The sequence below is a fragment of the Calypte anna genome, chromosome 11 (genome assembly GCF_003957555.1).
Source record: "Calypte anna isolate BGI_N300 chromosome 11, bCalAnn1_v1.p, whole genome shotgun sequence".
Taxonomy (NCBI): Eukaryota; Metazoa; Chordata; class Aves; order Apodiformes; family Trochilidae; genus Calypte; species Calypte anna.
In genome coordinates, this window is record NC_044257.1 from 8767909 (window position 1) to 8794346 (window position 26438).

At 38.1% G+C, this 26438-nt stretch overlaps 1 protein-coding gene across 1 annotated transcript in view; it reads left to right on the plus strand.

Moving 5' to 3' along the window:
* The first annotated feature begins 22593 nt into the window (after nt 1-22593).
* Nucleotides 22594-26438, plus strand: part of ZNF536 (zinc finger protein 536) — a 179480-nt gene continuing 175635 nt past the window's right edge. Inside the window, exon 1 of the mRNA XM_008491665.2 lies at nt 22594-24763. Within this exon, the coding sequence (XP_008489887.1) occupies nt 22594-24763 (2170 nt within the window). The remainder of the gene's footprint in view (nt 24764-26438) is intronic.

Genomic DNA, 26438 nt, shown 5'->3' on the forward strand with positions numbered 1-26438 from the left:
TGGTTATTTTTTTATAGTGGTACTGGTTTTGGACAATGAGGGTGGAGGGAATCATCTGGACACAGCTTGGAGAAACAGTCCCTGCCAGATGGGGAAGTATTTTCCTTGGGCTTTCAATTAAATTGGCTTTGGATGGAAGGTCTATGTAGACTTCAAACACAAATTTGGGTGGGCATTTTGGAGAAAAAGCTGTAGTGAAGGCTTAATTTTGACATTTTCCTCTCTTTGTTCCTCTTTGTCAAAGTGGTACGAGTGTTTGGGGTTTTTTCTGTACCTGAATGAACATCAGTTGTGACACATGCATCATTTCAGTTGTGGTAAAACTATCAGTCCTCAAATGGTCTTACACAGAAGGACTGTGTACAAGGGCCAATTAGTAGCTTAGAGGTCTATGATGCTGTAAAGGGGTTTGTCTTTTCATTAACAAGGACTAACTATACAACTCAGTTCACTGGATGAACACATTTACATTTAGTGAGGACACTTCACTTCTCATCCTGTACCATGTTGGGATCTTAACATTCTAAGTTGCATTGTAGCTCTTTGTAGATACTTACTTTTTCAGAGCCCCTATGCCTTTTTGTTTTAGTCCTTTTTTTTTTTTTTTTTTTTTTTTTTTCCCCCCAAATCCCACAAAACTGTAACTAGGACACCCAGTGGAAGTAGCAGGAGATAAGTTTAAACAGATAAAAGGAAGTAATTCCTGACACAGTGAGTAGTGAACTTCTGGAACTCGCTGCCAAGGGAATTTGTAGAGGCAGACAGCATCAGATAGGGATTAGACAGATTCATGGAAAACAGCTCAATAAACAGATAATAATAAACAGGTCAATACACAGCTAAAACATACCATAGCTTTGGGTCATGGAGGGCACTAACTTTCTACATATCTAGAACCTTAGAATTAAAGTACTTAGACAATGACCTTGTTGAGAATTATCAGAGCTTCTTTTTCAAAGGCATACCTGGTATTTCTCAGCTTCTCAGTTTCTGCTTTCCAGGCTGATGAAGAAAGTTCATGGGTTTACATGACTGAGGTAAGCCAGTGCCTCTTCCTTTTTTCATGCCTTTCATTTCCTTTGGAAAGAGGGATACTCTTCATCTGGGAAATAGGAAAGAACATCTATTGGATTACTTAGGTATGAGAAGGAGAGAGTAAGATAAAGGGAACTAGAGTCTGTGTGAACACAGGTGTTGAAGTAAAAGATCACCACGAGTTGCTTTTTTACCCAAAATTTGAAAGGAAAGAAACTGCTTTATTAATGGGTATTATTAAAGGAATGGTTCACTAAAAAAATGTTACTGAGTTTGGTTCTCTACAGCTCTGGCAGCCTGTGAGAATGTTGGAGGCTCCATATTGTCTTCATGTCCAGAACTATACCTAAAGTGTACCTCTGACCAAGACAGACGAGGACCTTACTGGCTAATAGAGGACTCCACTGTGGTCTCTCAGACATGACAGACATGCCCTCATCCCCCTGCACTACACCACTCTCCCCACCCCCTAAAAAAAAAAACAAACCAACAAATGTAATGCTGGGCAGAGTATATGTTGTCTATATTGCTTAATGCATTTTTAAAAGATGATGTCAACATTAATTACTAAAATGATGTACTTGCCAGAAGAATAATGCACAATATTCCCCACCTCACTTCCATGTGCAGTCCATTAATTAATGTCTTTACAAAATGAACCTTGTAAGTAACAATTTAGTCTGGATTCCGGTAAAATGTGATTTTGAAGAAAGTGCTCATGGTGAAGCAGCAGAAATGCCAGCTTCCCTTTGGTGAAATTTTCAGTATAATTTGGATTAAAAATGCTGGTTTTCATGCACAAGGCAAAGGAATGCTATCTAAAAGTTAGGTTGTCTGTGTTTGCCTCTCACAGAAGAGGCACAGGGATCTTCATAGGATTTCATTCTTTTTGAAGACCTCTGTTAAATTTAGATGAGATGCTGGCATGGCTGCAAATAGGTGAGAGAGATCCTGTCCTGAAAATAAAACTTGAATAAAACCCGAAAGTGCAAGTTATATCATCCCAGACCCTGTCCTTGTCTAACAGAGAAGTGGCTTCAGACAATATAGCACTATATGCCTACATTTTCCTCATCTGTTATTCCGAATATCTGCAGAGTGACTCTGGATCTGCTTGAGATTTCAAGAGTATTGAACCAACTTAGCTGTTTCCTGACTGAAAATTCCTTTTGATTCTCTCTTTAGCTGGTGAAACTTTCTTGTTGCAATTAATGGTTTATAACATACCAACAGTCACTGATGGTCATTATGGAAATATTAAATACATTATATTTAATATTAATTATTCTTATAAAAGCATTGAATATGATTTTTTTTAAAAAAACCCAACAGCATTTCTGGTTATTGACAGCTTTCACAACAGTGCTGGTGTTTTGCAGTCTTAAATGAAGTAGATATTTCAGCCCATGCTTAAGCTTAGGAAAATTAATAAATTTCATGCAAAGCTGCAGAGTGGAAGGTGGTGAGAACCCAGTGAGGACACAGTGGCAATATTAATGTGGCCATTGTGTGAATTCTACTTCATTATTCCAAAATTTTTTTTTTTTAATTTTGTAAATTTTGAAATTATAAATGCTTATTAAACTATCATCCTTTCTGTTCAGGAAGTCTTCCAAATGAATTGATACTACTGGATCTTTGAAAGAGCCCTCTACCCCTTTATGTATCCCAAAGGTGAACTGTCCCCAAGAGGGAAAATGTTATTCAGGATACATAAGAACTGTCATCTGATTGCCATGGAAGGTCCTACACAATAAGTAGAAGGCTTAATATCAAAAGTGGATGATAAATAGGAATTGCTACAGGAATGTTTTTGGAAAAAGTGTGTATTTATTTTTGATTGTGGTCATTGTGGCTGTTTCATAAAATGGACTATTAACAAAAAGAAAGAATGCATAATTTGGTTTTTTTTTTTTACACATTTAACTTCCTATATATTTTTGCTTCATTTAGGGAACATGCAGACTTGACTGTAGATAAGAGTGATAAAAAAATGTTTTTGATGTTAATTTTGCAGATATGTTGCTCCTCAGTATTACATAGTTTGTGATATGAGTAGACATAGCTACAGCTGCACAGAAGTATTTAGTGTGTTCAGTATGTCAGGGCTGAAAGACTTAAAATTGAGTGTACCAGCTTTTCACTGGTATGTGTGGATGCATGTTTTCTCACCAGTGCACTTTCTCTGCAGAAAAAAGATCCTGTAGAATGTGTCCCCTCCTGTGTGTCCAGCACTTTGTATCTGCCCCCAGCTCTTGTTTGATGAACAACAGGGAGCAGATTTGTCAGTCTGAGCCATCTCGCTGCATATAGGAAATCATAGATAAGGCACAGATTTTTCAATATTAGTTTTTGTCTCTAAAAAAATTAGGAAAATAATTAGAATTTGGAATAATTCAAGGGCATTATAGTTTTGTTAAGGTTTTTTATCTGTCTTGTATGACTGTGCCTCTAATCATCTCCTTTCTGTTGCCTTGATGTATCCCAAACTGCATTGAGTTGATGGTGGCAGTAGCACCAGTGGAAGGGCATTCCACTATCAGTGAAATAGTGCATGAAGAACTGGGAACTCCTGGGGATATTTTTTCCATTTGAATTTTTCTTTTTCGTTTCGATCATGAAACCTTACAGAAGCAGTAAGTAATGTGTGAGGGAGAAGTCCCCATTCTGCCTGTATTCCACCTTCATGCTCCATTTCTACACAGTATTACTACAGAGAATTTGAGCAGGAAAAATAAGGATGAAAACATTCCCAGAATAAGAATGTTAGAGTAAGAAAGAGAAACTCTACAACACTGTGTTACTGTGCTTAAATGATCTGTAGCTTACAGTGAAATTACACGAGTTATTTTTTTCTTTTTAAAAGTGTTTTAGGTCATACATAACAGTGCAGTGGGGTTTTGTTTGTTTGTTTGTTTGTTTAGTTCAGATAGTTTTCAGTTACTGAAAATTATTTTGCAGGGGAAAAAGGTTTAGCTGTAATTACCCACCTTGATTTTTGTGTTCTGCGTTAAATACTGTGATGAAAGATGAGGGATAAGGGTAAATTAAATCTTTTCCTGTATATGTGGTTTCATTTCCATCAATGAGTTTCATATATGCTAAGTATTCAACTTCCACCATGAGGTTCTTATGTGGCTATAAATGTTGGTCACTAATTTAGCATGGGTTTGACCAAAACTCATGAAGGTTGTTGGAAGGACTGTTGTCATCTTGGTTTTGGTATTGGGTCCATCATGTATGTACATCTTTTAAATTTGCATCTCTTGCCGTTTTGAGTCTTGGTACCTTGGTGTGTCATGGAGTTTGGTTACTTAGTGATTTTTTTTTTAATTTTTTTTTTTTGCCAACCTGTATCCTGTTGCTTGTTTTGCAGGACTTCCATGGCAGATAGGCCATAGGGAAGTGTCTTGTAACTTTCCATGAAAAATTTGACACAGGTGTTTTAATGAAAAACATTTTTTGGTATCTCATTTTTGAACCCTGGCAAAAGACCATGGAACCTGGCAATAAATACTGATCCCACACCCAGATTACCAATTGCCTGCTGCTGTATCTGTCTCTGTAGTTGTTCCTGCCTCACAGCACGCAGCAAACAGCGTATTAGTTTAGCCCTAATGAAAGCAGTGAAATGTCTTTCACTGAAAGTTGTACTAAGTTTACATCACATTTGCCCAGAGCATGTACACTAAAAATTACTGTGAATCAGTTAACTTGTGCTAACATGTTACTCTGTGATAAGTTGTTGTGAACCAATTTTCTGATCTTCTGTATCTGTGAATGTTGTGCTGAATTTTACTTGACTTTAGATGGCTATATTTGAGATGAGGGAATTCAGTCTCTTGCTGTTTGCCATTAGCTATAGATCTTGAATGAGATCACAGTTCCCTGTGCTAGTAGTAGTGCATACAGTGTTACTTCAATAACTTCATCATTCTGATTTAAAGAATATATAATTATATAATATATTAATAATATTTATATGTAATATATATAATAATAAAAATAATTAAAAGTTGAGACTGACAACACTGCTGGTAGGGAAATGAGCAAAAGCTGTTTTTTAGAGATGAAAGAGAGGAGAACAATGACAGTCTTACATGACAACGTCCAGTGGAAAAATCCTGTCCAGTTTCCTATGTCATTGCTTTTGTGCCTCTCTGACATTGCTGAGAATTTTTTAAAGATGTTGAAGCAAAAGTGTATTGTAAAAGGAAGCATGGAAATTCATGTGCTTTGGCCCATACGTGTTTGGTTTTTTTTTCTTCGCCTTTTTTAAAATTCTTGGTTAAGAAATTTTAGTTGCTCAAGAGACAAAGTTGTATAAGAAGACATATTAGTAATGCTGGATGTAATGCATATTTCCTAATACATTGGCAGCATTATTCAAGATTAGTTGACCCTTCTGTAAATACATCCCTAAAGGCAGGAGGACCTTGTACAAATGCCATTTGCCGTAAATTCAAATTACCCGGGGCCAGTTTTCCAACCCAGCCAACGTTTTAGCAGCATTTAAAACTTTGGTGCTGATATTTGGGATGTTTTACTTTTCTGCTTGAAATTTTCAGCTCTCTTCTTATTTTCTGTAAAAGATATAATTGACCATGGTCAAATTTTTGTATGGCTAAAATCTGTATTTTTTAGGGTAGTAGAGAGTCACTTAGAGAGTCACTTTTTTTAGTCTCTTAATTAGCAGACAGGAGAAATAAACTTCATCAAAGAACATTTAGAAATAGATAAAGCGTTTTTTCCCTTTTTTTAATTACAAAACTGCTGTAATTCTAAGTGCAGAAAAGTGTTTTTGATGCAAGAAAGTATATCTCTCTAGCAAGAGCCCACTTCTGGTGTTTTTTGTTGTTTTAGTACTGGGGGAAAAAAAAAAAAAGTCTAAAATTATTTTTGAGGCTACAGACAGGCTTATTCCTGAACAGCAGCAGGAGATGGTTTTCTTTCAGCTGATCAGTCAGCTGTGTCTTATCCTGGGAATGAGGAGGATTCTCCTCCTCCATCAAGAGAACAGGGAGTAAGAATCTGCAGAGTACCAATGTTGCTCTCAGCCCTGGTGCAAGGCACTCGTCAGCATTCCCACAGTGGTGATTCACTTGGGGTTACTCACTTGGTAAAGCTTCAGCTGAGCTATAAATTAAGCCAGACATTATCATTTTTGAGAAATCTAACAATAACAGCCTACCAGATTCCTGAGAATAATAGCAGTGACCAACTGTGCAGGTCAGAGGAGATGTGAGTATGCATTCGTGAGGACTTCAGCTCTCCTTTGAGAATTTCAGACAGAAGCTTCTATTAAAGTGCAAAGTATTGTTATTATCTTTGTCCTTTATACATATTTAAATAGTACATGATAATCATCTCTGTGAACTCTTAACTATTCATAAAGGTGGCTGTCAGTTAGAGGCCTGAACCAGTACTCCAGATCCAAATACTTAAAATGATATATCATGTTGTAACCTTCTGAGAATTATTCATAAACTTTGTGTAGGAGGAGTTTCCTTTTAAAAGGTAGTCTTTGTGGATGATTATTAAGTGGGGGATTTGATTGTTCTGTTGGGATAAAGATATCCAAGAATGGTGGAGAAACTTGGCCAACTGGAAGTCTTTTTTTCTGGCATTCCCTGGGAGAAGAGTGAGAGGCAGGGAAGATGAAAGTTATTTGACCCCTTTACATCCTAGCATCATCTGATCATATGGCCCAGGGAGTCCCTAGGGCTACTTCCAGATTACACCTACAGGTACCTGTGTGCCTACCCCCCCAAAAAAGGCCAAATCAGTATATCAAATTGTTTCCTTGAACCATGAAACTTTTGATAACTTCATACCAGTATATTTTGTAGCTTGGTAGTCAGAGAATTACTTAGCACAAAAATCCAGGTTCTAATCTCCAGGTTGAATGTAATGGAACAGACATTTTAAAATACTGATTTCTTAGTCTCCAAAGACTTCCCAAATGCTTTCCTCTTGGGCTCTTGGATGTTCTTTGGCCACTGTTTCTTCTTTTTGACTTTAACCAGAATTTACTGGATGGTAAAAAACCTACACAAATTTTCCCATGAAAAATTTAATCTGAAGTAGCACATGCTGACAATCTGCACAAGAGTACTCTGGTCTTGGGCTGCTCCTTGTCAGACGTGAGCTCAAGGCCGTGAGTTTCTTGGCTTCTAGCAATTAGATGTATGAAATCACAGCCATTAACAGCCTCACATGGAAGGGGCACAGCAGTGGCCAGAAACATGGGCAGCACCTTTCCTTCTTGGAAGTATGTCAGGACTGTAAGGTCTCTGCATGTTTTCCCCAAGGTTTTCCAGAGTGAGAGCATTGCCTGCTTCCACACGTGGCTGCATCCCCTTTGGTGCTCAGCAGGCCTTGCTGGTACAGGAAAGAGCAGTCTGTGCTTCCATGCACCAGTGGGCTTGTGTCCTTCCTGGAGATTATCATTCATACTGATTGAGAGAGATACTGCACTCCTTTCCTTTATTTTAATCTTCCTTATTTATTTAAATGTTAATTGGTCCTTGTTAATTTGGTTTTCTCTGCTGAAAGCCAAGGTCAACAATGAGTCCTTCCATGTTAGCTCTTCGTGTGATTACAAGGTAGTGTAATGCATCTTGGAAAAAGGTAGCAAGAAGCCTTCCCTCTGTTTTTAATGTAACCTTTGTGTTAGGTAGAGGTTTGGAGGTTGAAAGAGAGAGAGAAAATGTATGTTCAGTGCAGACTGAAGGGTCTTATTGATTTGAAAGGACCGTTAAATTAAAAGACAGTTGTTTTGAAAGCAAAATATCACTTGACCCCAAAGAGACAGGCAATCGCAGCCCTAGGGTTAGGTATAATAACAACACTGGCTTTGGTATGAGAATCCTAACAGTAGACCAGAAAAACAGATGGTTTTTCCTTTCACTTCACTATAAATGCAACTTTCAAAATGCTGCTTTCGTTACTCTAAGAGCGATCTCTTCTGAGAACACCCTTCTTTTTGGCTGCAATGGCCATTTTATGACATAAAAGTCATTTTTTTTTTTTCTAAAACTGTTTCTGTTCCATGGGGCAAAACAAACAGAGCTATCATAACACTTTAAATAGTAATCAAATATGTTTTTCTGTTTGCATTCAAAAGGGTGGAAAGGTAACTTGACAAGATGAAAGAAGGAACCAGATTTGTGTATCCCCCCCCCTTCCCTAGTAACAGGTATAGAGTTTTAGAAAAGACTTCAAGGCAAAAAGAAAAAAGCATAGAATATACTGTTATGGTGTTATTTTTGTCTTTCATTTTTATGACAACTTATTTGTACTTAAAGGAATCTTTCCAAAGAGTTAAGAAGCATCATTAAATAAAGACTGTGAAATGTGCAATATGGCTTATTTATTTAAATGTTAATTGGTCCAACGAACACTTCTAATTAGCTCTATATTTGCTTAGCAAAAAGTTTTACAAATTCCAATTGTGAAAAGCAGCTATTTTGAGCTGGTAAGCATGTTGCAGAATCAGCTATGATTTTTCTATAGTTCTCAGCCCTTGAAGGCACAATTTAATTTTTCATGTATGCATACTAGCAACGGTAAACACTTGCGAGTGTAAAGAACCTTCTTTAATTAGCTGCACAACAATTAAAGGATTCACAAACTAAATTGAACCCTGTCTCTGTGCTTACTAGCTGAATTCTACCACCTGTCACAACAGCACTTTGTTCAATCTGTTATGCAAAATCATTATAGCAATATAGCTGAGGAAAAAAAAAGAGAAAACAGCAATTATTTCTTACTTTTCTCTTGAATGGGTTATTTTGGGTTATACTGATGTCAGGTTCATTGAAGCTAACCTTTTGAAATCTGTAACAGCATAATACTTATATGGCAGGCTTAGAATAGCTAGAAGAATATTTTGTTTTACCCTTTTAAGAACAAGTGAGGCACATCCTTAAAGTGCGGTACTTTCTCTGATCATTTGGAGGAAAAAAAACCACCAAAACTGTGCAGCAGCCTGTTATTTCTCTCTGTCAGACAAAAAAAATTGACCAACATCTAATAGTACAACATACTCTTTTATTATTAAAGCTTGTGCACTGATATGAAAACTAGTTTTAAAAACCACTGGTTTCCTAGAGTGGGGAGAAATGCACTTTTAGCTTACCTGTTCTGGCTTCTGATATTTGTGGTTATTCTTCAGCTCTTGAAAATATAATAGCACATGAATTTAAAACTTGAATACTGGACTTACTTACATGCTGACTATTTTTCCTTCAGGCAGAAGTGGTTGAATATGAAGAAGTTGTGTATCTCTACAGAAAAGCCTCATCTGTCATTGTGGGTGCACCCTTTTGCCAAAGTGAGCACAAAGGGCCAAATGCACTGGGAGTCCCAGTTTTCACCCCAGTTGACAGGAGTAAGGCTTCTACTGCTTCTGGAGACCAGGCTTGGGGTGTACCAAACTTCAGGCATCATTTAACCCACTCTGTTTCTCAGCAGGGTGGTCTCCCAGTTTGCCTCTCTGTTCTGAATTCATCTTATTGATTTTTGTTGAATATAATTGGAGGGCACAGGCAGAACCTTGCAACTACTTTGCAGTGGTGTGAAAGGCCAATTACTGGGAGAGGGCTTGCTGCTAGGGAGGAGGTGGGCATGGGGCAGAAAAAATGAGAAAGGACCCTTCACAGTGCCTTTGGGGACCAGCTTCTTCCAGGAAGCTATTGGCTGCACCTCAGTCCTCTGACACACGTTTCTGATGCTGGTGATAATTCCCAGTGAAACCAGTAGCAAGTTTTCACTGTGTAAAGACTATGAGGCTGTACTTAGTGAGGAAGACCTGTTTATATTTCTCTTTATTCTGCTGTGACAGCTGACAGGAATGTGCTCATCGCTGCCAGCTTTCATGCAGGAGAGGTACAGGTATGTTTTGTGCATATGCTCACCATAGCTGAGGACTGAAAGTTAAGCTGCCTGCTGACAGTTTCCTGAAATCGTATCAATAACATATTGTTAGCTCTTGTGATTGAAGCTAAAAGAGTCTGCTGTTGGATAAAGGATACATGATATGGGCATTTCATAATCTAGGGATATAAATGAATAACTTCGCTCACTCACAGTACTTACATTTTTTTACAGTATAATTTTTATACCATTGTCCTTCTACAAAGTTTTGGAAAATCTAGAAAGAGAACAAAGACGTCCTGTGGAAACATAGTGGGTTCTTTTTGTAAAAAAGTCACTATGAAAATAAAAGTCAACAACCAAAAACTGAGAAAGGATTTTTTTTTTTTTGTGACTTAAAAAAAAAAAAAAGAGCAACTGCAAGAAAGCCTCATACTTTCATTAAATATGTTTTAAATTCTTAGATTATTTTTCACTGGAGTATAAGAAGCCACAATTTGTTATATATATCCCTTTCTTCGTTTTTCCATCAAATAAGAATAGCTGGTCTATTCAGAAATAGAAAGGGGAGAAAATGATTTTTTTTTTAATTAGAGAGATATAACAATCCCTAGAAGTGTAGATGCAAGTCACTGGAAATCAGTGCAACAGGAAAATGAGTTTCTTCTTGGGCAGCTGAAGCAATACAGAGGTTTCATGTGGAGATTCCTGAATGCTTTAAGCTTTGGAGGTTTTGGTGTTTGGTCCTGTACAACAAGGAACACTTTGTCCTATTGCAAGCAGTGGGAGGCCACTGAACCACCAAGTCTTTCCCTCTCCTTTTATCTGGCTTTGTATTTTGCAGAAATTACCTTGATTCATACAGGTTTGCAGCAATGGAAATTAACATTGAGTGAAGTTTTACCTGAGCTGGAGAAACTGAACACAAACTGCTCATTTGCACAGACTATTCTTGAGGCTTGAAATAGTTTCACTTGGAGTTATGTTCCATGCATGTTGCATGGAAAACTCTTGCAGTAAAGCACTTGCTGTCAGTCCTTGGTCCTTCTGGTAACAGCTCTCAGCTGCTCTCAGCCTGCAGTGGAACTGAAACCTCCAGGGATCCTGTCAGTCACTCCCAGGAGTTTGGTTAGAGCTGTATGTGGCTAGAGCTGGCTGTTGAGGATACATTGCAGTTAGCAAAGTCCATCTTCCAGCTGAGTTTGCAGCAGTAATTGAACTTGCCAGCCTCTGTCATCCTGTGATTGCACTTATCACAATTTGTCAGCTTTGTTGCCACTCACCTATCAACCAGGAGAGGTTGTCTTTTCAGCCAAGGGCTTGGCATGTTGCAATTAATTTAAAAAATATTAAAAGGATTTTTATACTGCACATAGCTTTGAAATATGTTTCTGTACTTTAATAGCATCCCTCTTCTCTATTCATCTATCTACTGTGTGCCTGCCAAATTTTTGGTCAACTTTTTGTTCATGACAAAAGCCATTGTGCCCAGATACAAGTGGGGTGCCCGGACAGCAGTCAGTGCTCAGCTTGTTGGAATCCTGAAGGTGAATGTTTTCTAACCTTGGGATAGATAAAATTAGAGCAGTTTCAGAATCAAGCTGTCAGTGTCTTAGCTGAGCAGAGTGACTCCTAACCACACCCTTTTAAGTCTAAACCACTTATCTCAGTATGAAAGTATCATGGGAGGTAGGAGACGGCTTCTAGAGTTACTGGCTCTGCTTTTGTGTTCAGGACAGTGATCAATTAATAAAGTTAAATAACAACAGCAGTAATATATCATATCAGTAAGAGTGTGCACAGACCAGAACACCAAAGGATAAAGGAGATTTGTGGGGTTTAGTATTTAATTTTTCTTGAGAGATAATGAGGTATATTTTTTCTCTCCTTACTCCAAGTTTGTGTTGTGTTTCCTCACCTATTTTTTTTCATTTAATTCTGCACTTTTTCTACTTAATTCTTATGGAGTTTGCCATTTCTACTTTTTTGGAGACCACAAACACAAGGAGTGTTCTGAGCAATGTCTACTCTATTTTTCCTGCATCCACCTGCTTCCCAGAATCCCTGCCTCATTCAGCTGTTTCTTTCACTCTATCTAATTCCATTGAAACTGAGTCTTTCTCGATATTATCCTTTTCTAGGAAATTAGTATTAAAAATAACTCGTTGAAGCCACTTGTATCTAAGAATCACTATGACCCTCTAAATTATGTCTTCTCTTTTTGTCACTAAGTCCATGTATTATAGGGAGAGGAAAAATGAATCAGTTGGGTTGAGGAAAAGAAAGGAGAGAAGACAGAAATTGGAGGTAGAAGGGATTAACAGCCAAGAATCTCAGTTATTAAAACCCAAAATAACTCCCTAATATTTTAACCAAAATTTTTTATGCTGATAGTTCTGTCATGAGTTTAAAAAAAAACAACCCTGTCTTTTCAGCTGTCAATTATGTTTGATAAAAGGCGGCTATCTGGCATACTGGACTCAGCAATGGGAGTCAAATTCTGGACTCTGTCCCTGGCTTCTTTACAGAGGATGAGCCATCTATTTAAGTCAAGATACATGGCAAGCTTTTTCCCAAATGTGATGTGGAAATGATCAGTTAGGGATACTGATTTCTATAGTGCTGGAATTCTGAAAAATTCAGTCACTTTCTGGCCTTGGAAGCTGTTTGGGTGCACTGATACATGCAAAAGTTACTCCTAACTGTTTGCATTTATCTGATATTAAGATCTTGGCTGTTTCTGTGCCCAGCAAAGAAACAGGTAGAAAATGTCTTCCCCTCCTCTCTCATTGTGTTGATCAGAGTCTGCTTTGATGACCACAGCTCTGGGGAGATTTACAGAATACTGGGGTACTAGCTGGTGGGAATTACTGCTGGGGACATACCATCTATGTACTGGGGGAAAAGGAGCTTAAATTTTCCCTGGTATGCAGTGAGGCCTGTTCATGCTTTTCATGTGTGTGGACTTTTTCTGTGTTGGTTTCTCTTAAATACACTGATCTTGAAGACTGGAGTAATTTATCTTTTCATTATCTCGATACTCTTTCCTATCCTTTATTCCCAGTTCAATGGCATTAGAAGTAAAATAAATGCAGTTGTACTATAAATGTACTTTGAGAGTATATGCTATCACATAATGCTCTCTTTCATGTGCAACAGGTTATGCAAGGTTTAATATCATTAAACTTTTGGGTTTTTTTCCATTAAACTTTTTTTTTTCTTGTTGACCAACATTAAAACATTTCCTTAAGAGACACAGTTCCTGTGCTGATGTCATCGCAGGTAATATGTTTAGTGATGCATTGTTTTGTCTACTGTGTAACTCAATAGCGTGCAATCTGAAGTATCCTTAATTATCCAACAAACCATTTCATGATAATGAAACCAAATATGGTGTCGACTTGGCTGACACCTCTGTGATATTATTTATCATACCACATATTTATGTTTAAAATATAAGCTGGTCAATGCTGTTTCAAAATATTCACTCTTAATCAAATCTATGCTTGAAACATCATCAGCCTTCCCCTAAAGCTGTTATTAGTATTTGCTTTATCCTTAATCTCTATGCAGATAGGGTTGGGTTTGGACTCTCTAATTTGGCAAGAAATAGGCTAACCTTATGGTCTTTTTTAAGTCCTAAACTACAGTTGAGTGTGCAGTATCTTTCCATATAACTAGCTCTTTTGTTCCACTTGAGAAAATGACTTAATTTGTTAGAGAGCATTTTAAAAAAAATTTAACTGTGGTCTTTACCTATTAGACCTGGGATTGCAGGGAGGTGATTAATATGAATTAAAGAATCCTTGTGACATAGGACTAAAGGACAGAATTATTTTGTTGTAGTTGTTGGCAATCCCACTTCTGCAATTTCATTTCTCCTTAAACCAGATTTCCAGCATTTTGCATAAGGAAAAAGTCTAATTGGAGCATCTACTTCTTTCTGAAACTCTCTTTATTCAGAGATGTTCTGTTTATTCATTTTCCTTGGGAAAGTGTGTCTTTGTCCCTTGAAATCCATCTATTTATTGCAGTGACACCTACTGCTGAGAGAGCTGATCCGCAACAGGATCGGTTACTGTTAAACTTGGCCAACAAGCAGTTCGTGACTCAACCAGCAGATGTTTCTGTGGCTCAGGTCAAAGGGAACTTATGGACTCGGGGTTTTTTCCTTTATTCCTAGCATTAGGTGCCAGGAAAGTCAACACTAGGTGCAGACAGTTGACCCGACCAGTAGCAGGAGGAACTGAACTAGGGCCCTGAGGATCTGCAAAGACCAAAGCATTAGTCTGTCGAGCCACTGTGCTGGCTGCAGTCCAACACTTTCAGACAACTGACTATCTGATTGCATGCCTGGATTTTTGTAATGATTTTACATACTTATTTGATGATTTGTATCCAAGCTTATGCTCCTGACAGGTGCCCTTGTGAAAAAAATCTCACTGGGCTATCGCATATGAATATTTCACAATCAATCATACTTTGATCCTTGGGACACATGTGCATTTGACATCATATTTAGTCAAATACAAAATCTAAGCCTAAGATTTTGTGAAATGAAATTAAATCATCAACCCAGCATTACAGTTTTGGATTTAAATTGTTTCAAACTATGGTTTGAGGTCTGTGGTCTTAACTCTTCATGCTTGATCTCTTTGGTATAGAGGGCCTGATCCTCCTGTCCTCACCCAGCTGAAATGCATTGCTTTTGATTTGGAACTTGCCTGTGTGAGGAATGCAGCATTAATGGGGTCAACATTATGTGCATTTTAATATTATATAATGAGTTAGAGTATTACAGACTTCCAGTGCAGTACAGTGTCTTCAGACGAGAACAGAAGATTCGGGAGACTGTTTCAAGCTGTAAAAATGACAGAAGTGGAATAATAATTATGCTTTGCAAAGTCTTCCAGGAATTTTATTGTTTTATTTGTTCTATGTGATACTAAAGTGGATCGTTAAAAGCTTAATTTTAAGGTTTCTTCAATCTGACGTGGATGCCAGTTAGATTAATTAAAGTGAACAATCAGATAGGAGCTACAGGAGATTGATCAAATAGGAGAGAGTTTAATCAGTTGTATACATTCCAAATTACATAAAAATAACAAATTTACTTTAAAAAATGCTGTTTCTAAAGTTAGAAAAGCTTTAGTTTAATGAAGTATTTGACAAAGCACACTCCCATTTGAATTTTGCTATCTTATCTTTACTTTTGCCATCAGGAGAGCACTAAGGAAAAAAAATAATAAAGTGAGAGTCAGTGCTTATAAGCTAAAAAATAATGATCCCAGATGCAACCAGTGCCTGGAAAAAAAGCAGGAGGTGGGGTTTTTTGTTCGTTTGCTTGTTGGTTTTTTTAATCTACTGAACTTTCTGTACCAATTATTTATCTTTCTTTTCTTTGGATCTGACTTCTTAAGTATATGAAAGTGAAATAGAATAAATAAGAAGGAAAAGAGATGTTGCTAAGTCACATGCAAAGTAGCAATAAATCAAACAGCTTGTCTGCATGCTTCTAATCTTTCTATTCTAATCTGTGAGTGAGATTTATAAATGACCTCTCTTCTCCTCTCTGCTCGTCTTCCTAGATTGTGATCATGAACAGTTCACAGTCCTCCACTCCATGGGTGCTACCAACCAAAGACTGATCTAGTGATTTATCTTCTACTGATCAGTTATCAGTCCAAAATGCTGTGCTAGCTAGAAAGTAACCTACAGATGTATCAGGTATTTCAGAAAGCATCTGTCTTCTCAGAGCACAGGGAAAGCCTCAGCAAATGGTTTTCTATCAGCTAATGACTTTTGAAACTTCAAAATCCCTCTGCTAACCCTTCTTTAAGACATAAAAACTGTTGTGGAATGAGTTGGCTCTGTTGTTACTAAAGGAGTACTTTGTTTTGGAATCAATAAGCAGCTTGTTTAAATATCAGCACTACAAAGCAGCTATAGTTTTGTCAAATGCTTTCCCTACTCCCTGCTGCGTGGTCCTGCAGCAGCTGGGTGCTGAAGATGGGTGTTTGGGTGAGGCTCCAGCCCCAACCCTGGGGGCCTGGCTGGGACTGCAGGAACTGCTCAGCAACCTCTGCTTCATACATATTGTGTTGAGAGGATCTACCCCAGGCAACAGTTACATGCTTTTCTCTCAAGTAAATACAATAGAACTAGAGGAAATGGTCTGAAGCTGCACGAGGAGAGGTTTAGAGTAGGTCTCAGGAAGAATTTCTTTACTGAAAGAGCAGGCAGGTGCTGGAAGGAGCTTCCCAGGGAGGTGGTGGAGTCACCATCCCTGGAAGTATTCAAAATCTGTGTAGATGAGGAACTTCAGGACATGCTCTACTGGGCATGGGAGCTTTTTCAAAATTTTTTTGGGGGGTTGAAGATGGGATGTGGTGATCTTAGAGCTCTTTTTCAACTGTGACAATTTGGTGATCTTGGACCCAGTTTTGAGTTCTGAGAAGCTACATATCCTTTGCTATGACTTCAAAACAGAAATGTGGTAAAGTGACTAATAATTACAGAAAATTACCTAGTTGGCCTTAATAATATTAAATAAAACCAAATAGATAGGACAGATTACCTCGATTACCTATAGGCCAATTATTTTTTTTTTTTTTTTGCAAGACATTCCAGAAACCATGTATTTTCCTCATATAATTAGATTATACCCCAAGGAGTGGGACACCTACTTAACCAATTTAAAAAAAAAAAATAAAGAGAGAGAGGGGAAAAAAAAAAAAAAAAAAAAAAAAAAGAAAAGCGCCAGTGAACCAAATACAGTTATACTGTTTTACATAAGTAAAATGAGAATAGAGTCTGGCCTAATGTTCATTTCATTTTACCAGATTGGATAATGGTTTCCTGGTGTCATTAAATACATCTGATCTCCCCCTTCCCTTCCACACACACATGGTTTTGTTAAAATTTAACTATTTACTTCTACGTCTCTTAATATTGCCTACAAATCAGTCAAAGAAGAGTAGGTCATCTATCCTGCCCTACTCTTTATATATTAATCATCTGGTAAATAAACTGCTCAGTATCCTACCCACCTCAGTAATATTTGTGATGTAATTTGTTTGGATGCCCAAATGTCACCAGCGTTGATTGTAAGAGATGAAAAAAATGTACTTGCTCAGCACACCAAGCTCTGGGCTAAAATGTAAGCATGAAATCTCTGGTTTATTTTTGTAATAATGTTTACAGCTGTTTAATGACCCTGAAAGGGTTCAGTAGTCTGGTGTTCTGTATTTCTTAACAGGAGTGTATTATGCTTATAACAGCCTTAGTTAGACTGTTTCAGCTACAACAGTAAGAACAATATTTAATAAAAATTCAATATATATTTTGAAGTTTCTCAGCAATACCTGCTTATGAGTTGCTAAGAGATGAAGCAGTCTGTGTTAGAGTATTTAGAATTAGCCAATGGACCACAAGATAATGTAGATACATGTGAATTGTTCTAGCTGGAAAGATAAATGCCAGGTCTATATTCTGAAAGCGTAAGTAACGGTGTGTGTAACTCCAACTGCTCAGAGGATCAGGGCCAGAGCGAGCTTGCTGCTTAAACACGTGAGCTTGTAAAGCATTACTTTGCTTACTGAACTGTAAATCTTTTAACTAACCTAATCTAAGCTATAATAACAGCACAACAGTGATTTTTTTTCTCTATAGCAGTGAAGAGGGAAATGCTTTAGTGTGTGTGTCCAGTAGGAATGAACAGGTGTAAATAAGAGCTGAATTTGGTCCATCTGTTTACAAAGATAACAGGTGTGTGTATGCACATATGTGTATGTAGACAGATATGTATGTGTCTGCATATGTTAACTTCTGTGTAGGCAGATATTTCAACTTTTTTATTCTCTTTGCCATCTTTTTTTCCCCCCCTCCATTTCCAGCAAAAGGAAGCCGAGCTTCTCACATTACATTAATGCAGTTGTGATGACAGGCATTTTTGGTGTCATAATTGGTTTTAAATTCCAGTAATCCACTTCAAATAGTTAAATAAAATCTCTGTGCTCAGTTGAAATGGCTAAAGTCAGAACTTTCGTTATTGATATCACAGGAAATAGTCTTGAGGGCAAAAATGTGAGTGAAATCAAAATAACTATTAGTATCATCAAAGGGACTTGAATGTCTCACTGTACCTTCATGTGGAAGATGAGAGAGTATTTTTGTAATATATGTATCCAGTTGTGAATTTCATAAGCTGAGCACTCTCCTCATAGAAATAGGAAACTGCACACCCAATACAGGAGATGGTTTTCCTGTTGGTCCTCACTGAGGGGCTACTCCTGCCCTGCCCTGTGCAGTGTAACCAAACTGCTGTGTGAGGAGCAGCTGCCTTGGACGAGGGCTGAGGGGTTGATTAAGTTGGGAAGGGCAGCCCTTGAACAGCTCCTGATACCAACATGCTCTGGTTGGTGCCATGTCGTCAGAGACACTGTCTTTACAGAACATTTGAGATAATTAAAGGTCAAAAATTTGCTCCCTGAATTTCAACAAATATATTCTGAATTTCCTAACAATCCCCAATTTGATTTGCAGTTCATTTTGTAAACTCATGCTAACTACAGAGAACATTGTGCTTCTGTTCCCAGTACGAGAGATGGCAAAATCTGTTTTCCTTACAAGAGAGATCAGTCATGAAAATAATGTAATAGACTATATATTTAAAAATTGAAAGCTAAGCATATTCCCTACCATGAAGCATCACAGAAACACTTACAATTCAACATTTCCAGATTTTTATTTTTTGATACCTTGTGTTTTGGTTTGGGGAGTCAAAGGGCAGGTCATAAGAAGATGTGAAAACATTTATTTTGTCAAAACACCTGCAGTTAAAAACTGCTTATCTGTTAAAAGATAAATTTTAATGACTTACATTCAGGTGAATTTTCTTAGTGTTTTTAGCATTTGGTTGTAGGGGCAGAATGGATACAGTAAAATAGCACTTTGGTCTGAGGAAGGTGGCTCTGTCCATAGGGAAATCCATGGAGATACAGAAGGACTGCATGGCTGTGGCATGGGTGTGATGCAAAAGGACCCTTGCACCTCTTAGGTGTTGAATAGAGCAGCCAGACCCTGAGGGAGGGTCCTGTCCAATGGAGAAGGCTGTGCAGTGACCACCATGACACCAAGGTGGGGACCTTGAGCAAGGCAAGAGGCTCACTGGGACATGAAAGCCCCTTACATTACCTAATGTAATCCTGTCTGATCATGCTGTAGACAGCAATGATGGATAAAGAGAGGAAGAATGAAATTTCTAATTTTTTTAGAGAAATTAGGCAAATTAGGTTGGGTTATCTAATTCATAGTGAAATGATAGATGAGTAGGAGTTTTATTTCTGTCTTGCTTGTGAATACAGGATGAGATTTTGGTAGGCTTTGCTGTGCATGTGCTGAAGAACACTTGAGAGTGATTTACATGAGAGCTCAACAGTAGCAAGGCCTCTGTGTTCCTAAATGAAGTAACGAGGAATTGCAGGAGAAATTTCATATGGAACTACAGTGAATTGTGGTTATACTTTGCAACCAAGTATTAGTAAGAAAAAGAAGAGACAGCTTAGAGGCAGGAATAAGAATATTAGAAGCTGGGGTGGGTGAGGGTGGGAATACCATTTAAGTGAAGAAGTACCATCTTGAGATTGTGGTGCCTGGATCCTAGGAACTGAACAGCTGAGCAGAGTGCACAGCATTCAGAGGTGGTTATTTCTCACTAAGCAGAGATTCTCCTGACCTTTCTGCATGCTTCATAAAAAATTTATAAACTTTCCAGTGCCAAAATATGAATGTAGATGGGTCAAACTTCATGCAAAAATATCAGTTTTTAAATGAAAAATTGTGGTTTTGGTCTTCCTCTTGATTTTTTTTCTCAACCGGTCTATATTCTACCCTATATGTGTCTGTATGTTAGTGTGAGACAGAAAATAGCAATAGAAAACGTAAAAATTGTTCCAACTGCAACTGCTCTTGTAAAGCTGTCTTTGAAAAAGAGCCACAGAATAACTTAAAATCTCAACTACAACTCCCTTTTCCTTTCCCAGACCAAACAGCCGTACGTTTGAACTGATGCCTAGGGTTAAACATCAGAATTAATAAACTCCACTGGGATCTGTCAGCATTTTTGAACTTCAATAGTGTATAAAAATGTTGAAATTAACTACCCAAACCTTCCTGACCATGCAAAGGCGCCAGTTCCCATTGAGGTCAACAGAATAAATGAAATTTAGACTGTATTTTCAAGCCATTATGGAATAATGACAATTCACAATGGCTTGGATAAACCCTCTTCAGTATGTATGTGTCTGTACACAGGAAGCACTTCTTGAGTTTGTATGTTCTTTTTTGTGGAATCCAGGAAAAAAATAGATTGGATTGTGGTTCCAGGGTTTTTCTTGAGTTTTTGGGCTTTTTGGGGTTTTTTTTCCAGGTCTAAGCACTAACTCTGAAACTAACTGAAAAATTTAGTTTGAAATTTGGTTTGTTTCAAAAGCTAAGCAACCTTTCAAAAGTTTTTAAAAAACTGTGCCTGTATGTATGCAGATTTTCAATGACTGTGGTTTGCTGCACAGAAACATTGTGTGGAAACTAAGAATTTGATTTGTTTACTTCATGGCCTTGAGTGGAAACTTCACTTGTGTTCCCCTATGAAAATCAGACTCTGCAAGCTAAACTTAAGTGCAGTCCTACAGCTTATAGGTCTAAGCCTTTTCCATTTATACACTTGATCTTTTTAATATATTTATAAATACAACATAGACAGAATTTAAGAAATGAGTCCCCAACATAAAACCTGAATCACGGCACTGTTAAACTTTGAAAAATATCTGCTTTACATCTGAGCAAAATTTTGTAGCTCGTGTTCATCTTCAATACTCATGAATACACATTTCCCCCTGTACTTCTTACAGGATCTGCATTGTATCACAAGCTCAGTCATCCTGTCAGGGGCCAAATAGGTCTTCTCTTGGAGACCACCCATGGTTTTTTGTTTTGTTTTGTTTTCTTTAGGCTGTGGTCCTGCAAATACTTAAGAATATAGGGAACTTTGCTTTTGAGGGTCCCTCTTTGAAGTCTACTGGACTACTCCTATAAATGCAATTATATGCATTTTAAGTATGTGCCAGATTTGGACCTCGAACTGTCTAGCAAGTGGCCACTATGAAGCTATGTGAGGAATGGTGTCCACCTGGAGTCTGCCTGTAGCCTTTGTAGAAGGCATAGCAAGTAAATGCATTTGGCTAAGGCCAACCAGAAAGTTGACCAAATTAAATATTCAGTAACATATAGAACGTAGTAGTTTTATTAGTTAATAAAGTGTCAGATTACCCCACTGGAGAGCAGAGATCTTAATTATATTTTAGAATAACCTTATAGCATCATATAGTTTGAGAGTTATTGATGTAAAACTTTGTATTTTAAATAGAATTTTATAGATACATTATTTCTGTGTAGAGAAGTGGCAGGAATAGAAGATTATTGTGGACAATTATGCAGCCCAGAACAGAGCACTCATGTTTGAGAAACAACTTGGAGTTCTTATTTTCTACAATATACATACTGTAGGTACAATTTGTAGTCATTATTGTGTATTAGAAAGTTATTACAATTCTTAAACTTGTTGAGGCTTCCCACAACACCTTCCCCAGATTTTAATTGGTTTTATCTAGTTCTGTACGAGAGCTCTTTAAAACAAATCAAAGTGTCTTAAATCACTTAATATCTTACCATCGAAGGAAAAAGATATTCTTTCTATAATCTGAGAAGTTTTCCTAAGAACTGAAATTTGAAGGTTCTCAGTGTATTAAAAGACTTGGCAGAAGATAATGTATATGCCTTTTGATGGGCTCAGTTTCAAAATGACAAAATTACTATGTTTTGTAACAGAAGGGTTAAATCTTAATCTTAGAGGTTTACAAAGCTGCTAGTCGCAGTCTCCTTAAAATTTAATATACCTCGTTAATGCTTACTTGCAAACACTGAAGGATTTTTATGATTATAATCATGTGTTACAGCACCTAGTACTGTTTCTAAGCAGCATACTAATCAGCTTAATGAGATATTACTGCACTTTTTGTTGACTAAAGCAAAATCCTTTTTATTGTTCTAAAGCTTGTCCTTTACTTTATTTTTTCCCAAAACATTATCTTGTTTTATTGTACACCAGTAAATATCATAGCATCGTTTTTTTGTCAAATCATAAAACTATCTTTCTCATTGTAGAATGTGTAATATATTGAATATGGTTAATGGAACTGAAAGTTACAAATGGATTTCTTTTTTTTTTTTTTTTTTTTCCCTGGCTTTTCTAATGGAAATGGGAGAGGTGCATAACATTTCTTTTTCTATAGATTTAGAAAGGTAAACAGGTGCAATTTCACAAGAATGACAAGGAAGGTGGTAAAAGCCTTTGCCTCTTCCATAATAATTAGATTTTTGAAATTGTAGCATATTTTAAAATAGTAATTAATGAGTATTGGTAAAGATGCTGAATGATGAAAGCACATGTATGATCGCAATTGTATAGCACTGTTGGCATTTAATACAGTTTTTATTGTTTTTACACTAATTCTTCTGCATTATTATGAGTAGGTAAAACATAAAATGCAAATTGTCTGTCAGTGATTCAATGCTTGTAACACTTTCACAGTCTGAATCTAAAATATCTTCTGATTTTCAGAGATGGAGGAAGCTAGTTTGTGCCTTGGTGTTTCTTCAGCTGTGCCAGAAGCTGACGCCCATCTCAATAGCACCATACTCAATGGGCAGTACTCAATGAGCCAAAAGCTGCACCAGATCACTTCCCAGCTCAGCCATGCCTTCCCAGAGCTGCAGAACAGGCAGAATCCAGAGGAGAAGGCATCAGCACCACTAGAAGACAAAAGCCACATGTCCATAGCAAACCAGCCCATCAGCAGTCAGATGGCACTGTTGGCAAACCAGCTCAACAGAGAGGTTGATACTAGTTTGAATGGACGTGTGGATCTGCAGCAGTTCTTAAATGGACAAAACCTAGGGATTATGTCTCAGATGAGTGATATAGAGGATGATGCCAGGAAAAACAGAAAGTACCCCTGTCCTCTCTGTGGGAAACGCTTTCGATTTAACAGCATCCTGTCTCTACACATGCGAACTCATACCGGAGAGAAACCATTTAAGTGTCCCTACTGTGACCACAGAGCAGCACAAAAAGGCAACCTGAAGATACACCTGCGTACTCACAAGCTGGGAAACCTTGGCAAAGGTCGTGGAAGAGTCCGAGAGGAAAACAGACTTTTACATGAGCTGGAGGAGAGAGCGATTCTTCGGGACAAACAGATGAAGAGCAGCCTCTTGCAGCCACGACCTGATGTGAAAGCTCAGCAGCATGCCCAGCCAATGCCTCTTGCAAACTGTAACTTGTCTGTGCCAGCTAATCACAGCACCCCTGACATTTCAAACCCTGTTCCCTCTCCAAAGCCAGTCAGTGTCCAGGAAGAAGTTGTTGCTCAGACGGCTGGGTTCAGATGCACATTTTGCAAAGGCAAGTTTAAGAAACGAGAAGAGCTGGACAGGCACATAAGGATCCTGCACAAGCCTTACAAGTGCACCCTGTGTGACTTTGCTGCTTCGCAGGAGGAGGAGCTGATTAGCCACGTGGAGAAGGCTCACATAACTGCAGAGTCAGCACAGGGGCAGGGCTCCAATGGGAATGGGGAGCAGTCCACCAATGAGTTTCGTTGTGAGGTGTGTGGCCAAGTCTTTAGTCAGGCCTGGTTCCTGAAAGGCCACATGAGAAAGCACAAGGATTCCTTTGAACACTGCTGTCAGATCTGCGGGAGGCGATTCAAAGAGCCTTGGTTTCTTAAAAATCACATGAAAGTTCACCTGAATAAGTTATCTGTAAAGAACAAATCTCCTAATGATCCTGAAGTACCTGTCTCCATCAGCAGCATGTCCCAGGAAGCTCACGCAAACTTGTATTCAAGATATCTGTCGTGTTTGCAGAGTGGGTTTCTTCCTCCTGACAAAGCGAGTTTAAGCGAACAAACTCAAATCTACAACAAAGGAGATATGCCCATGAAAGAGAAAGAAGTCTTGGGGAAGCTTCTCTCACCCATTTCTGGCATTGGCCACAGTATTGCTGAAGGGGATAAACATTCTTTATTGGGCTGTCTCAATCTGGTGCCTCCTCTGAAATCCAGCTGTATAGAAAGGTTACAAGCTGCCGCCAAAGCAGCAGAGATGGATCCAGTAAACAGCTATCAGGCCTGGCAGCTTATGGCAAGGGGAATGGCCATGGAACATGGCTTTTTGTCTAAAGAGCAGCAGATACAGCGCAGCCATGAAGACACTTTGGCAAATGCTGGAGTTATGTTTGATAAGGAGAAGCGGGAGTATGTGTTAGTAGGAGCAGATGGCTCTAAGCAGAAAATGCCTGCTGATTTGGTTCACAGCACTAAAATGGGCAATCAGAGAGACTTGCCAAACAAACTAGACCCTTTAGAAGGCAGTAGAGATTTTTTGTCACATGGTATGAACCAGGGACTCGATTATAACTTACAAAGTCATGGAAATGTTAAAGAAAAGCCAACTGAATGCCCGGACTGCGGAAGGGTTTTTAGAACATACCACCAAGTGGTGGTTCACTCCAGGGTCCACAAAAGAGACAGGAAAGGAGAAGATGAAATAATTCAAGGTAGTCTTGATGAGCGACGTGGATCTGGAAGTGATCAAGAGTCGCAGTCTGTCAGCAGGTCAACAACACCAGGTTCCTCTAACATCACTGAAGAAAGCGGAGTAGGTGGGGGTCTGTCACAGACGGGGAGTGCCCAGGAGGACAGTCCACATCCTTCCTCACCCTCCTCTTCAGGTATGATAACTTCTCCTTCCCTATCTGCACTGAAAGCTTTGTAGCTATATTTGAAACCACGGCAGCAAAGTAGTTTATACATTCTCTTGTTAGGTCTTTTCCTAGCAGTCCACAGGGATGTGGTGTTATATGCCAGAACATCTGCATTTGGGTTCCCGCAATACTTTTGTGGTTATTTCTCAGCTCACCCTTTTCTCCACTCCAAGGACAGGTTTCCTAGGCTTCCTTCCTGCTGTCACTTCTGCCACCCTGCTGGCAGTCTGCAGGGGCTATACAGTCACCAATGGCAATGTTGCTTCCAGGGCCGCCTCTTCCAGGTTTTGGAAGGTGTTTTCTTTTCCTTGTTTTTTTACCTATGGCATCTATGCAGAGCTTTCCGTGTCCTTCATGTAAAAAGTTGAGGGAAGATGCTGCCTTTGAGGTGTGGTTTGAAGAAACAGGATTAATCAGCAGCATGTTAGCTAACTTCTCTGATTGCCCACAACCACAGCACTTACTTAGCTGAGATATGTGCTTGTACCTGGCCACTTGACTGATTGAAAAGAGATTCAAAATAAAATTATTAACTTTTTGACAATCTTTAACTTACGTGCACATTTTAACATGTATGATGCCTGCTGCTTAATTCACATCTATTTGAAAGTCCAAGAAAAATAGAAATTGGACCGAAACATTTTAATTGCATTTTATGTCATGTTAACTTGCTGAGTATAAAATAGCAAGCAGATAATATTTCATTGGAGATGTCTATAAAATATTGAGCTTCCTGGTACAATTTTTAAAGTTACTAGCCTATGACTGCTGAAATAAAATCTCCAAGTAATAACAGGTAAGATTTCTGGCCTCATCTGTATTTCCAAAGTCACTTACTAATGGATAGTAAATTGAAAGTTATATCTTCAGCCCTTTATAAAGAAAGCACCTTGCTAATACTGTAATCATTCTGCAAGCCTAACAACAGAGGAAATCATGCCATAACAAATACTCTGTTACTAATGGCAACATTGATTTCTGCAATCAGCCATTAAGTCTAGAAAATGAAAGACAGTTTGAGGTACCTTAAGGCATTACATTGCCCACTGTTAAAGAGCTGGTAGCAGGCTGTTGAGGGTAATTCTTTTTAGTTTTTTTCCCCCCAGTTTTGATAAGTATTTTAGTATTGGAGGCAATTCACTGTTGCAGTTATTAAGTATATGCCAGTTTATTTTTGTTGTTCTTGTCATGCTCCAGTATACTCTACTTCTGGGGCCAAATTAATATAAAAATAAAGTGTTAGTTTGCTGGCTTATTACAAACCAGTAAAGAAATTGTTAAGACACATAAATCTGCACTCCACATTCCACAGATTCCTATAGTACTTAATGCTGTTGTTTAAATACCCATGAAACACACTGTCTGCTCTTAGAGTCATAGGCTCATTTACAATTTATTACTGGTGAAACACATTAGAAAAATTGTATGTAGGAACAAGGGTAACAGGCAAGAGCTAATTTCATACTATATATAGTTGTTGAGATTGCTTGAAAGGATTGAAAATATGAAGATTATTTTTCTAACTTTTGCTTTTAAAACTTCTTCATGTTGTTGGGGGATGTAGACACATTCACACTCTGCTTTAATACAGAAAGCGTTGCTTTTGTTTTGCAATGCCACAGAGCGATCACAAATAAAAGAT